This window comes from Fukomys damarensis, unplaced genomic scaffold, assembly GCF_012274545.1.
Source record: "Fukomys damarensis isolate Sample0158 unplaced genomic scaffold, DMR_v1.0_HiC HiC_scaffold_20, whole genome shotgun sequence".
NCBI classification, from domain to species: Eukaryota; Metazoa; Chordata; class Mammalia; order Rodentia; family Bathyergidae; genus Fukomys; species Fukomys damarensis.
The window spans coordinates 1045647-1060957 of record NW_022900932.1 but is presented as its reverse complement, the minus strand read 5'-3'; the positions used below and the strand labels follow the sequence as shown (position 1 = coordinate 1060957).

Genomic DNA, 15311 nt, shown 5'->3' with positions numbered 1-15311 from the left:
GAAATTGGGGAGGGCGGGGAAGAGAGTAGTGCGCAGGCTCGAAGAGCCGTGGGCTTCGATGGACGCCGGGAGATGAAGTCCTCAATAGCATAAAAGACTAGCGAGACGAGCTACAAATGACTACGAATCCCAGCAGGAACCGCGCACGTCTCTAGTATCGCGAGGTTCCAGAGGAAGCCGCCTGGGGGCGCAGGGCAGCGAGATACCAACGGAAGCGGAAGGCAAGCGCGGAGTTCGGGCCAGGGAACCTGGGAAATATAGTCGTGAGCTCACTAGATCTAGGAGCTGAGTTAGGGCGGGGACGGGGACCAGACGGTGGGATCCCTCCCAGCTGCTCCCTTGACACCGTTTCCTTTGAGTTCAGGTGTGAGGGCCGCGTTGCCCGCCCAGGCGGCTGACACCATTCCGGACCAACGCACTGGTCGCCTGTAAGGCTCGGTACAGGAGCCCCCCGACTGGTAGGTACCCTGTTCCACCCAGTATCTGGCCTGAGGCGGGAGGGTGCGATGGGCTCCGTGCTGAGGGACTTGGGTCCGGCGTTCTGGGGCTTGAGGTGAGCCGAGTGGTGGGAAAACTGATCCAGCGCACTAACCTGAGGTGGCTCAAGCCATTCTGCTGGAATTCAGCGTCCCTTTCATTTCTCCTTTTCCTTTTAGGGCTTGGAGTGGTTTTGCTGCGGGCTCTAAATATGTTCTTCGAACCCTGGTCAGAGGAATGCTGAGGGGCACCGGGACGTTATTTCAATTCACAGCTTCTTGGCATTATCCAGGTTTCCTTCTGCTTCCTCAGGGCCTTTCTTAGCCCGGAGCGTGGGTTTGAAGCCTCAGAAAATGAGCGTGGAGCGGGGCGCCACTTGGAGGGCGGTGAAGGGCATTGTGGGGCGCTCTGTAAAAGGAGGACCCCAACCGACGGGACGCATGTTCCTGGGACCTTGAGCTGCCCCCAGCACGCGATGCTTTGCGCGAATACTGGAAAGGGGCAGGAAATCGAACCTTGGGAGCGGTTTTATGTTGTTGCCATGTTTGTGTCGTGCCATATAATTGATTGTGTCAACTCTTTAGATTGGAATATCGCGATTTTGCGGTATGGAAGCTACAGAGCAACAGGCGCCTTTTCCAGAGAAACGTCTTGTTTTTATTTGAGAAGAGGGAACTTCCAAAATAGGATCGGGGAAAATCTAAAGGGCAAGGTTGACTTTTCTTAATGGTATGTATTACGGGATGGGAATGTGTTCAGAGGGAGCCGGGCATTATTTGTGGGCGAGAGGATAGTGGGGTGCAACGCAGGACCTCTAGTCAGATGTCTTGTGGAATTAGTATACCTTTTCTTTCTTAGTTTTCTTTTTCTTCCCTTCTTCTCCCTCTTGGGGTTCTGGGGATGAAACCAAAGCCCTTGCATGCTAGGCAAGTGCCCTACCACTGAGCTGCATCTCTAGCTCTTCAAAGTTTTCTTTGTTAACCTTTACTGAGGGGCAGGGTTTGTTCTAGGCTTATGTGTTTTTACACGGGATCCATGGTTTGTTCTAAGATACGTCACTTTGGGGCAGGAGTGTTTTTTATTCTAAAGCTAATTTTCCTCATTCCGGGAGGCCCCTGGAGGTGGTACTAGTCACCACAGAGGCCATGGTAGTGGCTGAGGGTTGCTTGTCTCATCCTTACCTAACCTTTATTTTCTCATTTCCTCCAAAAGCCATGTCCAGGCCATTGCTCATTACGTTCACCCCAGCTACTAACCCCAGTGACCTCTGGAAGGATGGGCAGCAACAGCCCCAACCTGAGGAGCCAGAGCCAGTCCTGGATGGGGCTGCAGCCCGGGCTTTCTATGAGGCCCTGATTGCAGATGAGAGCACTGCCTCCAAACCCCAGCAAGTTCAGCCTGTGCCTGCCCAGAAGAGGAAGAAAAGGAGAGTGATGAGGGAAACAACAGCAGAAGCAGAAACACCAGAAAGACATGGACAGGAGAGATCCCTTGCAGAAGAGGACAAGATGACCCAGTGGATACTGAAGGCAGCCCAGGAGGGGAACGTAGCAGAACTTCGAAGGCTTTTGGAGCCCCATGAGCCAGGGGGAGCCGGAGGGAATATCAATGCTCGGGATGCTTTCTGGTGGACCCCCTTGATGTGTGCTGCCCGAGCGGGCCAGGAGGCCGCTGTACGCTATCTCCTAGGCCGGGGGGCTGCCTGGGTGGGGGTCTGCGAGCTGGGTGGCAGAGATGCTGCTCAGCTGGCTGAAGAAGCAGGTTTCCCTGAGGTGGCCCGCATGGTCAGGGAGAGCCACGGAGAGACTAGGCGCCCAGAGAACCGGTAAGGTGGGGAACCTTAATCCATACCTGTCTTTCAGGGTGTTCTGCTTTTCCTGGCTGACCCCCATCAGGAATAGCCCCCAGAACAGCTACAGGACTCTCTTCATTCTCCAGTGTTATGGTAGCAAAGTAGAGTGGTTACGGACATGAGCTCCTGGGATTTATATCCTGATTCACTAACCTGGCACCAACTTTATGTCTGTGTCTCAGTTTCCTTTTCTGAGAAACAGGGATAATTAATTCCTTCCTCATGGGCCAGTTTATAAGATTTAATGAGTTGGTGTATTTGAGTGCTAGAACAGCCGTAGTCATTATTTATTCCACACTTGTCCATGAGCTTGTGAGGCTCCTGTCTTGGTTTCTTTTCTCTAGTTGCTGAGACAAAACACCTGACACTGGGGAAAGGTTTAGCTCACAGTTCACAAAGGTTTCAGTCCTTAACCAGCTGGCTCCAAGGCAGAGTGGCACATGGCAGAGGGGTGTTAGAGAGGAAAAACAGTTCATGGCACCCACATGGTAGCAAAGGCAGCAAGGGACCTTAACAACCTTTTCCTGCCCCTTTTATTCAGACTTCTTAGGGTGGGAAGCACTTACACCCTTAACCCTAGAGCCCTTGAGCCTAGCCTTACACCATAAATCATTCACACACACTGAATTCCAGTATCTTTGACAAAGCTCTATGTAGTGCTGGGGATTTAGCTCAGTAGCACTGTGCCTGCCTTGCAGCCCCAAAGTCCTGAGTTCCATCCCCAGTACTGGGAAAAGAAAGCTCTATCTAAGACTTCATCAGGCTTTGGGGGGACAGCTAGACCCAAGCCATAAGTTACCAACACTCTTCCCATTGTTCTCCTTTGCACCCCTTAAGGATAGTGGGGAGGGCTGGGAGTGTAGCTCAGTGGTGGAGAGCTTGCTTACCATGCAATAGGCTGTGGGTTAATTGTTTTTGTTTTAGTTTTGAGACACAGAGTGTGGCTGTGTAGTCTAGACTGGCTTTGAACTCACTTTGTTACCCAGGTTGGCCTCTGCCTCAAGCCTTTTAGGTGCTGGGATTATAGGCGTGGGCCACTATGCCTGGCTAGACCATGGGTTAGATCAGTAGCACCAAAAAAAAAAAGGTGAAGCTGAGTTTGGCAGTTTGTTCTATAGCAGAAAAGCTGTGCCCTTCCCTGCCAGCCCCTTCTGAGGCCTCAATTCTCCCTTTCTCTGCCCTTAACCTTTTTCTTTTCTTTGCAGGCCCTTCTCCCCCACGCCCCAGTATTGTGAGACCTGTGACACCTACTTTAAAGACTCCAACCACAGTACATCCACTGCTCACCTGCTGTCACTAGCCAGGGGTCCCCTGCCTCCTAACCATCCCCTTGGGGTGCCCACATCCAGCCCTGGCTTCAAGCTGCTGCTGAAGGGAGGCTGGGAGCCGGGAATGGGGCTGGGGCCCCGGGGTGAAGGCTGTGCCAACCCTGTTCCCACTGTCCTCAAGAGGGATCAGGAAGGACTGGGCTACAGACCAGCACCGAAGCCTCGAGTCACACACTTCCCAGCTCGGGATCCCCGGGCTGTGTCTGGGAAGGAGAGAGCCCTTCGGGTGGCCACACTGAGCTGGAGGGAGAACAGAAGGCAGGAGGAAAAGGACAGGGCCTGGGAGCGGGATCTCAGGACATACATGAATCTTGAATTCTGACTTTGTGAAGTTTGACCCTGGTGTGCTACTGAGCTCTGAACTTGGACTTCTGATGTGGGCACTTTGATTTCTACTTCCTGGAATTACCCATCTACCAAACCCGATACTGACAGATGAGAAATCAACCTTCTCCTTCTCTGTAGTTCATTTACTTTTCTGGAAACTGTTGTGTTGAATTGGGTCTTTATATTTGTGGGGGGCTCATAGTTTTGAGTTCTTTATATATTCTAGATAATAGTCCTTTGTCTGAGGAGCAGCTGGTAAAAATTTTTTCCCACATTGTAGATTGTCTCCTAGTTGTGTTGATGGTTTCTTTTGCAGTGCAGAAGCTTTTTAATAAGATGAGATCCCAGTTATTGATTTTTTTCTGCTACTTATCATGCTTCTGAGGGTTTGTTTATAAAGTCTTTTCCTATGCCAGTGTCTTCAAGAGTGCCTAACTTATCTTCCAGCAAGTTTAATGTTTCTGTTTTAATGTTTAGATCTTTAATCCACTTAGATTTTAATTTAGTGCATGGTGAAAGATAAGGGTCTAGTTTTAATCTTTGGCAGGTTGAGATCCTGTTTTTGCAACACCATTTATTACAGAGGCTATCTTTCCCCCAGTGGGGATGGTCAGTTCCTTTGTCAAAGATGAGGTAGTTGAGTACATCTGGAGTTGTTTTTGTAATCAATGTACTATTTAAACATGTGTGTCTGATTTATTTCATTTTATTTTACAGGTGCATCCATTTATCTAAAAATGACTCAAGTTTATCCTTCTTTATGGCAGAGTAGTACTCCATTGTATATAAATACCACATTTTCTTTATCCATTCATGTGTTGTTGGGTATATGGGCTGTTTCCAAGATTTATGTATCATAAATTATATGCTGTTATAAACATAGGTGTGCATATATTACTATGGTACATTACTTTTCACACTCTCAGGAGGATACTAAGAAGGGAAATAGCTAGGTTAAATGGAACCTCTAGTTTCAGTTTTTTCAGGAATCTATAGGGACTTCCATAGTGGTTTTACCAGCACACATTCTCAACAAAAATGGGGAAGGGCTCCATTCTTCCAGTAGCCTTGCCAGCATTTGTTATTGGTTGATTTCTTGACAATTGACATTTTTTTCTGGAGTGAGATGGAATCTCAGTGTTTTAATTGGCATTTCTTTAATAACAAGTTAGGTTGAACTTTTCTTTTTTCATTTTTTTTTTTTTGGTGTTTGTATATCTTCATCTGAGAAGTGTCTATTTGTTTCTCATGCCCATTTTTGGATTGAGCCTTTAAATTTTGGGCTTATGATTTTTTTGGATTTCTTTCTATATTCCAGATGTTAGTCTGTTGTCTAAAGGGTGACTGGTAAAAATTATTTTTTTACCATTCTGTGTTTTGGCGCTTCACTCTGTTGGTGATTCCTTTTGCTGTGCAAAGATTTTTAATTTGATGTGAACACTGGTGTTGATTCTTTGTAATACTTCCTGTGCAAATGGGATTTTGTTGATGAATTGTTTGCCTACTCTCCTGCCATTGAGAGTTCTACCTATTCTATGTTCCAGCAGATTTAGTGTTTCTGTTTTTATATTTAGACCTTTGATCCATTTCAATTTCAGTTTAGTGCATAGTGAGATATAGGGGTGTAAGCTTAATCTTTGGCATGTGGAAAGCCAGTTCTCCAGGCACCACTTATTAAAGGGGCTATCTTTCTTCCAGTGAAGCTGTTTGGTTCCCTTGGCAGAGATAATGAAGCTGAGTGTGCCTGGAATTGTTTCTGCATCTTGTTGTCTGTTCTATTGATCCTTAGATCTTTGTCTTTGCCAGTATGATGCTGTTTTTTTTCTTGGGAGGTGGGTTGAGACAGGGTCCCCCTATGTAGTTAAGACTGACCTGGAACTCACTATGTAGCCCAGGCTGGTCTCAAATTCACAGTGATCCTCCTGCCTCAGCTACCAAGTGCTGGGATTACAGGTGTGCGCCACCACGCCCAGCCTCTTCCTCTTCTTCTGTTTCTCTATTTTTCCCCTCGACTTCTTTTAAATTTTCTCTCCTGAGGGTAAAATCACCACTTGAGGGCATGTTTAGTGTATACAATTTTCTAGTTTGTTTTAGATTTTGTTATACAACCACAAATATAGTTCATATGGTTAAAGGTAACAAATTAATGCTTACCACAGTTTGTCATTTTCTAAGCTGTGTTTTTTGCTGTGATAACCAACCTGACTCCATTTTGAGCCTCAGTGTCACCCTGACTCCATTTTGAGCCTCAACCTGTACTTGGACAAAGTGCTTGTGCTTGGACAAAGTACCCAAAACTCACATCCTGCTTGGCAGTAAACTTGCTGCAGTTTCAGGCTGTTCTGTAGATCATAGTGTGTGAAACTTCCTTGTGCTGCTCCCCCCTCTCACCAACCTGGCATGGTTCTGCTTCTGTAAGATTCTGCATGCTCTCCCCTGAGCCCTCCCCAACTGAAAGCATGATTTAAAAGGAGAAGTCAAACCACTTCCCATTGCTGAGAGAACTTTCTGGGCAGTAGCCCCCCTCAGCCACCAGCTTTAATAAATGGACTCAATCTAGCATAGAGTGTGGCACATCTCTATTATTCAAATTCCCTCATCCATAACAATGCTATTGTTATTCCTGCTTGTACTACTTTAGCCAAGTTGACATGATTGTTCTAATCAATTGTTCTTTCTGGTATGCCAAGACAGATTGCTTAAGGGTCATAAACACTATAGGCCAGTGCCAAAGAACCAGGGGCTGGGCCAAATACGCAGCAACTTCTCATCCTCAATACATTGAAGAGCTAGGATCTTGCACCAGACTCAAAACCCAAAAGCCAGGTACACCTGGAAGATATCTCTGAGAAGTAGTCATTTCCTAAGGGTTTTAAATACTAGCAATACCTTCTGGGAAGATGGAGTGGTGAACAACAGAGAAAGTACCTCTGTAGGATTTCGTGTCCTGACAGTGGACCATAGCAGCTTGGGGAAGAGAAGGAGGAGGGAAGTGTGTTCCTAGGAAGGGTATGAAGCAAGAATTGAAGTCCACAGGGAAAGGCAAAGAGAGAGACCTCAATGAAAAAGAGGGAGATAGCACGTGATGGATGCTTTGTCCCAGAGTCTGGATTCATGATTTGGGAAGGGCAGGTCAAACTTTGCAGACACACAGTGACTACTGGTGACCCCAGAGGCCTCCGTAGAGAAAAGCACAAGTGGAGTGGAGCAGTGGATGCAGCAGCGGTTGGTGAGTTATCTGGGTTCGGACATCATTCAGTAGAGGGTGACTGCCCAGTAGCAATCTTGGAGAAAGGCCACCTGAGCTCAGAACACAGCACAGCTACAGGTTGGCTCCATCTAGTAGCTCCTGGTGTCTCCGTGAGGGTGCTGAGTCCAAGTCAGCAGGAGGTCAGGGAGCTGAGTTCAAGATGGCAGGAGGCACATGGTCTGTGACAGACTCAACAAATCTGACTCCAGCCTCATAGCTAAATACTAGCAATAAAGTTACCTGCCATGCAATTTACAAGCATCAACCTAGGAACTAAACTAAAAAAATATAAACAGTGGGAAGACACTTAAGCAAGATGCAGCCCTGCATTTCCAGCTCAGCAAAGGCAAACCTAAGGTTAGGCAATGAGGCGGGACAGTTTGAAAGTCACCACCTGGACTTCAGTGTTAACAGCCGAAGTAACAGCAGATGAATGAGGCTCTAGAAAAAAATCAAGTAATTTCTCAGTTCAGCAAAGGCAAACCTAAGGTTAGGCAATGAGGCGGGACAGTTTGAAAGTCACCACCTGGACTCTGAAGTGTTAACAGCCGAAGTAACAGCAGATGAATGAGACTCTAGAAAAAAATCAAGTAATTTCTCAGATAACCAGAGAGAGAATGACCATCATGAAGGATATGGTTAGTGACTCTAGAGCAGATACAGGAAAAAAAGAAATAGAGGAGCTTAGGAAAATGATGGAAACCATGAACATCCAACATAGGTAAGAAATGGGATCCATGAGATGAAAAAATGCCACGGAAAGTACACACAACAGAATGAGCCAATATGAGGGCAGGCTACCAGATACAGAAGAGAGGATTGCAGCTAGTGATCATGAGAAGAAAGACTTCTTAAAACTCGCAAGGGATCACGAAAAATCCAACAGCTGCTAGAGGAAGCAAATAAGAATAACATAAAATTGATCAGACGGTATTTAGCTCAGTGGCTCAGCACCTTCCTTGCAAGCACAAGGTCCTGAGTTTGATCCCCGGTACGAAAAAAAATTAATCAGAGTCAATGAAAAAGCAAGAGATGCCACAAATGACATAAAAGTCCTGTTCACAGATATAATGGCAGAAAATTTCCCACGCATGGAAAAAGAATTTGACATACAGATAAATGAGGCATATAGAACTCCAATTAGTCATGATCAAAAAAACTACACTAGGGCTGGGGATTTAGCTCAGTGATGCTGCTGCCCGCCTTGTTAAGCACAAGGTCCCAAGTTTGATCCCTGGTACAAAAAACAAAACTACACCAAGGCATATAATAGTCAAGATTCCAGAAAGTCATCAGAAGAACAGAGTATTAAAAGCTGTTAGCCCATTAAAAAGAAAAAAAAAAGCTGTTAGCCCAAATACCCATCAACAGATGAATGGATAAAGAAGATATAATTTTTTATACACTGGAATACTCCTCTGCTACAAAGAAGCAAGAGCTTGAGACATTTATAGCTAACTGGATGCACCTTGAGATGATACTCTTAAGTGAAATAAATGGGATACACAGGTTTAAATACTGCATTGTGTGAGAAACTGGAAGTGGCAATAACTAAAATATCATAGATATTGGGAAATGAGAAGAAAATATTCAAATGGGAAAGGAAACAAGGGAGGAAGGGAGGTGAAGTCAGAAAGGAAAGAAGGGACAAGAAAAAAAGTAAAGCCAGAAGGAAACATGGGAACAAAGCTTTTACACATAGGGAGAGAGAAGGCTGAGGGGAGGGACCAGTGGGGGGAAAAAGGCAGGATATATCATGTACAGGTGCAGATTACCTATGATGAGTGTTATTATGTATATCCAAAATGTACCAATAAATGTTTTGCTTAAAAAAAAAAGCTGTTAGAAACCAAGCATGGTGGTGCAGCATGGTCCTATAATCCTATACTCACTCGGGAGGCTGAGGCAGAAGAATTGCCATGTGTTCAAGGCCAGCCTGGGCTACATAGTGAGCTCAAGGATAGCCTGAAATACAGAGCAAAAGCCTGTCTCAAATAAATAGATAAATAAATAAATATCTATTGGAGAAAAACAAATCACCTAGAAAGGAAAGCCCATGAGAATCACAGCAGACGTCTCAACACAAACCCTCAAATCAAGAAGAACTTGGAGTGAAGTATTTTAAGCCCTAAAAGAAAACAACCTCTAACCCAAATTGCTGTACTTCACAAAATTGTCTTTCAAAATCGATGGAGAAGTAAGATACTTCCACGACAAAGAACACCTGAAGAAATTCATGCCCACAAAACCAGTACTCCAAATACAATTTCATGAACCCACCAGGCAAGGTAAGCAAGAAACAGAGGGAACCAACAACAGGAAAATAACATGACAAGGATAAGTCAATACATGTCAGTTACAATCATCAGTGTAAATAGTCTTAACTCGTCAATTAAAAGAGATATACTGTCCGAACGGGTCAAGGAGCAAGATCCAACAATATGCTGCATACAAGAAACACATTTAATTAAAAAAGAAATTCATAGGCTGAAAGTCAAAGGGTGGCAAACAATACTGCATGTGACAGGAACCCATAAACAAGCAGGGGTAGCTATTCTATTTGCAAAGTGGATTTCAAACCAAGACGGATTAAGAGACAAAGAAGGTCACTACATCCTTGTAAAGGGAACAATCCAAAAGGAATACATAACATAATATATATGCACCAAATACCAATGCACCCAACTACATAAAACAAATACTAAGGGACATGAAAAATCAAATAAGCACTAGTATGATTATAATGGGGGCCTCTACCCCATCGTCAAATAGATCAACTAGACAAAAAACAAAACAAAGGAATATCAGAACTGAACCATACTTTTGAACAAATGGACTTTGTAGATGTCTACAGAGGGTTCCACCCCACATCATCAAAATACACATTCTTTTCAGCTGCACACGGGACGTTCTCCAAAACAGACGACACACTAGCTCACAGAACATGCTTAAGTAAATACAAATAAATTAAAATTGTCAGGCCATAGTGCAATGAAACTGGAAATCAGTGACAAAAGAAACTACAAGAACTTCATAAACACATGGAAATTAACACCCTCCTGAACAACCAGCGGGTCACACATAAAATTAAAGAAGAAAGTAGATGGTTTCTACAATTAAAAGATAATGCCAGTACAACACATTGGAATTTACAGGATGCAATGAAAGCAGCCCTATGAGGGAAATTTGTATTGGTGAATTCCCATATCAGAAAAACAATGCCAGGTGTGTGGTGCATGCCTTTAATCCCAGCACTCAGAAGGCTGAGGCAGGAGGATCACTGTGAGTTTGAGACCAGCCTGGGCTACATAGTGAGTTCCAGGTCAGTCTCAACTACATAGTGAGTGAGTCCCTGTCTCAAAAAGCCAAATAAATAAAAGAAGAAAAGGAAAAACAGAAAGAGCTCAAATAACCTAATGTTGAATGTCAAGCTTCTAGAAAAAGAGCAAGTCAAGCCCAAAGCTCATACAAGGGAGGAAGTTATAAAGATCAGAGCAGAAATTAATGGTATGGAAACTAACAGAACAGTACAAAGAATCAATGAATTAAAGAGTTGGTTCTTTGAAAAATAAAACTGACAAACCTTTAGCCAACCTTCTCAAAAAAAAGGAAAGAAGACTCAAATCCATGCTATTAGGAATGAAAAGGCTTGGGCTGGGGATTTAGCTCAGTGGTGCTTCCGCCTGTCTTGCAGTGCAAGGTCCCAAGTTCGATCCCTGCTACCAAAAAAAAAAAAAAAAAAAAAAAAAAAAAGAAAAGAAAGAAAAAGAAAAGGGTAAAATCACAACAGATCCTGCAGAAATCCATATCAATACCTACTATGAGAACCTGTATTCTATCTAATATGACGGAAAACATTGAAGAAATGGACAGATTCCTAGATACATATGAATTACTAAAGCTGAATCAAGAAGATATAAAAATTCTAAATAAGCAAAAATCAGTCAATGAAATTGAAGATGTAATAAAAAAAAAAAAACCTATCAACAAAGAAAAGCCCAAGGGCCAGGGATTTAGCTCAGTGGTACCACACCTGCCTTGCAAGCTCGAGGTCCTGAGTTTGATTCCTGGCACCAAGAAAAGAAAAGAAAACCCCAGTGTTGAGAGCCATTCTACATAAATGTTGGGGAAAAATTATTTCATAATTAAAATATGACTATAGCTGTTTAAGGTCCAGTGTTGCCTTGCCTGCATAGGGGATGTAGAAACATAACTCCATTTGCCTCCAGGCATCAATAGTCTATGAGGCTGTGGTGCTCAAGGGCAAGACAGCATCAGCTGAAGACACCCTGGTTCTTTGAGAATGGAGCAGTAATACAAAAACAGAAAGGCTTCACCTGGGGAGCTCAACTCATTCCACCTACTGAGCTATGAATACTCCCCTTCTGCCCTCATCAGCATGAGATTCGAATCCACATAGGATCACTGCTGCCCCCTAAGTCACTTGATATCCCCTCCAATTATTGTGTGTACCCAATAAATAATAGTTTTGAGAGTCCTTGTTTTTTTGTTTTTGTTTTTTTAGTACCAGGGATTAAACTCAGGACCTTGTGCTTATTGAGGTAGGTGCGGCTCCACTGAGCTAAATCCCTAGCTCTGGAGAGTTCTTGCTTTTACCCACTCTAAGGCACTGACCTTCTGGCCCCTCATATACTTTGAAGTTACGCAAGTTTCTATTGTCCTTTTTTCTTTAGCTCTTGCCGTCCCCCTTTCTAGACAGTTGGAGGATTGATTGGCCTCGGATAGCCCAGGCCCTGGGGAATTCACTTCAGCGTTCTACAAGAAATTTAGAGATGACCTTCTGCTGCTACTTCTCAAACTCTTCAATGAAATTGAAATGGAAGGAATACTCCAGAATTAATTCCTGGAAGCAAGCATTACCCCGATACAAAAACCAGAGAAGGAGCTTGGTATGGTGGTGCAGGCCTGTAATCCCAGCACTTGGAAAGCAGAGGCAGGAAGATCGCTGCAAGTTCCAGGCCAGCCTGGGATAGATACAGAATGAGTTCAGGGCCAGTGGTGCCACTGCCTGCCTCAAAAGCTCAAGGTCTGGAGTTAGATCCCTGGTACCAAAAAAAAAATCAGAGAGAAATTAGGAAACTCATACCTTTCATAACAGCTTCCAAGAAAAAAAAAAGAAAAGAAAAAAACACAAACGAAATACTTAGGAATCAATCTAAAGAAAGAAGTAAAAGACCTTTACATTGAACACTACAGTACTCTGAAAATGGGGATCAAAGAGGATATCAGAAAAAATATCTCTTGTTTTTGGGTAGGAAGAATCAATATAATGAAAATGGCCATACTTCCAAAACTCTTATGTAGATTTAATGCAATCTTGATCAAAATACCAATAGTGTATCTCACAGAATTGGAGAAAAACAATTTTAAAATTCACTTGGAACTAGAAGAGACCTAGAATAGCAAAAGCAATTCTGGGCAACAAAGGCAAGATAGCAGGCACCACAATCCCTGACTTAAAATTATACTGCAAAGCATCTGTGATTAAAACAGCATGGTACTGGAGGAGGGGAACAGGCCTAAGATCAATGGAACAGATTGGAAGATGCAGAAACAACCCCAGACATACTCAGCCACCTTATCTTTGACAAAGGACCCAAATACCTTCACTGGATGAAAGATAGCCTCTTTAATAAATGGTGCAGGTGAGCTGGGGATTTAGCTCAGTGGTTCTGGCGCCTGCCTCACAAGTGAGCACAAGGACTGGAGTCAACCAAGAAACAAAAAAAAAAAAAAAAAAGAAAGAAAGAAAAAAAAGATGCAGGAAAAACTGGTTTTCCACATGCTGAAGATTAAAACTTGATCCATATCTTTCAACCCGGGCTGAGTTAAAATTGAAATGGATCAAAGATCTAAATATTAAACAGAAACATTAGGCTGGGGATTTAGCTCAGTGGTGGCGCACAACTGTAATCCCACCACTTGGGAGGCTGAGGCAGGAGGATTGCTGTGAGTTTGAGATCAGCGTGGGCTACATAGTGAGTTCCAGGTCAGTCTCACCTACATAATGAGACCCTGTCTCAAAAAACCAAAACAAACAAACAAAAACCAGAAACACTAAGTTTTCTGGAAGATGGAATAGGTAAAACTCTTGAAGACATAGGTGTAGGCAAAACCCTGATTGTACAGGAAACATCACAAAGAATCAACAACTGAGATCGCATCTTACTAGAAAGCTTTTGCACAACAAAAATCACCAACAGTGTGAAGAAACAGCCCACAGCGTGGGAAAAAAATTTTTGTCAGCTGTTTCTCAGACAAAGGAGCACTATCTAGAATATATAGAGAACTCAAAAAAAAAAATCAGACCCACCTCCCAATTTAAATACTCAATCCACACATGGGCATCTGAAATGAATGCACACTTCTCAGAAGAAGTAGCAATGGCAAATAAATATATGAAAAAATATTCGCCATAACTGGTCATTTGAGAAATTCAAATTAAAACAATGCTATGATTCCATCTTACTATAGAAAGAATGGCTATTATCAAGACATCAATAATAAGTGCTGGTGGGACTATAGGGGAAAAAGGAACTCTGCTGTTGGTGGGAGTGTAGACTGGTGCAACCACTGCTGAAATAAGTGTGGAGATTCCTCAAAAAACTAAACCTAGAAGTTCCACCTAACTATTTCTATTCCCCTTCTTGATATCTTCCTGAAAGAATTAAAAGCATCATACCATAGTGATATAGCACACCCATGTTTATAGCGGCAGAGTTTGTAATAACTAAATTTTGGAAACAACCCAAATGCCCATCAACTGACAAATGGATAAAGATGTGGGGTTTTTGGCTGGGGATTTAGCTCAGTGGTTCCACCACCTGCCTCAAAAGCACAAGGTCCTGAGTTCGATCCCCAGTTCCCCCCCCCGCAAAAAAAGATGTGGGATTTTTATACAATGGAGTACTACTCTACTATAAAGGATGAGCTTGGCTGGGGGTGGTGGCACACACCTGTAATTCCAGCACTTGGGAGGCTGAGGCAGGAGGATTGCTGCAAGTTCAAGACCAGTCTGGGCTACACAGTGAGTTCCAGGTCAGTCTCAATTTCATAGTGAGACCCTGTCTATAAAACAACAACAACAACAACAACAACAACAACAACAAACGATGAGCTTGAAACATTTCTAGCTAAATGGATGCACCTTGAGACTATACTCTTCAGTGAAATAAATCGGGTATACAGGTTTAAATTGTTTTTCTGGTGTGAGAAACTGAAAGTGGAAATAAGGACAAAAATGTATAATAGATATTGGGAAATGAGAAGAAAATACTCAAATGAGGAGAACAACAGGGTTGTTAAGCGAGCAAGGAAGGAAGGGAAGAGGAAAAAAAGAATAGAAAGAAAAAGTGGAAACAGCTTTTGTAAATGAGGGGGAAAATAAAAAATAAGGAGGGGAAGAGGGTTGAAGAGAAAGGAGTATGGCAAAAAAGAACCAAGATATATCATGTACAGGTATAAATTCGCTATGGTGAATGGGGTTCTTATGTGTATCTAAAATGTATCAATAAAAATGTTTACCACCCAAAGACCCCCAAAGATTATAATGTATGGTGACAGGGATAGTCAAGGAAAGCCCCCAGCCAGAGAAGACCTAAAATAAACTATCCTGGGTGCTGTTTGAGCGGACACCAGAACTCCTAAACTTTAGGTCCAAGTGTTTCTTTTCTTTTTTGAGACAGGATTTCACTATGGAGTCCAGGCTGGCCTGGAACTCTCAGCGATCCTCCTGCCTCAGCCTCCTGAGTGCTGGGATTACAGGTGTGTGCCACTTTGCTCAGCTAAATCCAAGTTTTTCATGTCACTACCTGAAAGCTCCTGAGGGCGTGCCCACACCTTTCTTCCCACACTTCACCGACACCCCATCCTGGTTCCAAGACCCCTAGGGCTCCTGTCGTCCTCCTTTCTGGAAAAGCCTTTCGTGAAACGCTAAGAGAGGATCGGCGAGGGGTGTACAAAAGATCCGGGCAGGTGAAGGCGAGTGCAGGGGAGCAGCAGAGTGGTGCAGGCGCAGATCCGGCTCTCAGGTGCGGCCGGTGAGCTCCGCCGCCCC

The 15311-nt window shown here is 43.7% G+C and overlaps 1 protein-coding gene across 1 annotated transcript; it reads left to right on the top strand.

Annotated features, from left to right (window-relative positions):
* The first annotated feature begins 6 nt into the window (after positions 1-6).
* Gpank1 (G-patch domain and ankyrin repeats 1) lies at positions 7-4149 on the top strand. Its single transcript, XM_010609850.3, has 6 exons — positions 7-263; positions 365-458; positions 657-769; positions 1062-1206; positions 1690-2302; positions 3535-4149. Exons 5-6 carry the CDS (start codon positions 1692-1694, stop codon positions 3977-3979), a joined length of 1056 nt encoding a protein of 351 aa, XP_010608152.1. The 5' UTR covers positions 7-263; positions 365-458; positions 657-769; positions 1062-1206; positions 1690-1691; the 3' UTR covers positions 3980-4149.
* The last annotated feature ends 11162 nt before the right edge of the window (positions 4150-15311 follow it).

Excerpts from the sequence above, each read along its gene's own strand:
- Gpank1 (XM_010609850.3), top strand. The coding sequence starts at position 1,692 with ATGTCCAGGCCATTGCTCATTACGTTCACCCCAGCTACTAACCCCAGT. Across the intron at positions 2,303-3,534 it reads ACTAGGCGCCCAGAGAACCG|GCCCTTCTCCCCCACGCCCC; the intron begins GTAAGGTGGGGA and ends TTTTCTTTGCAG.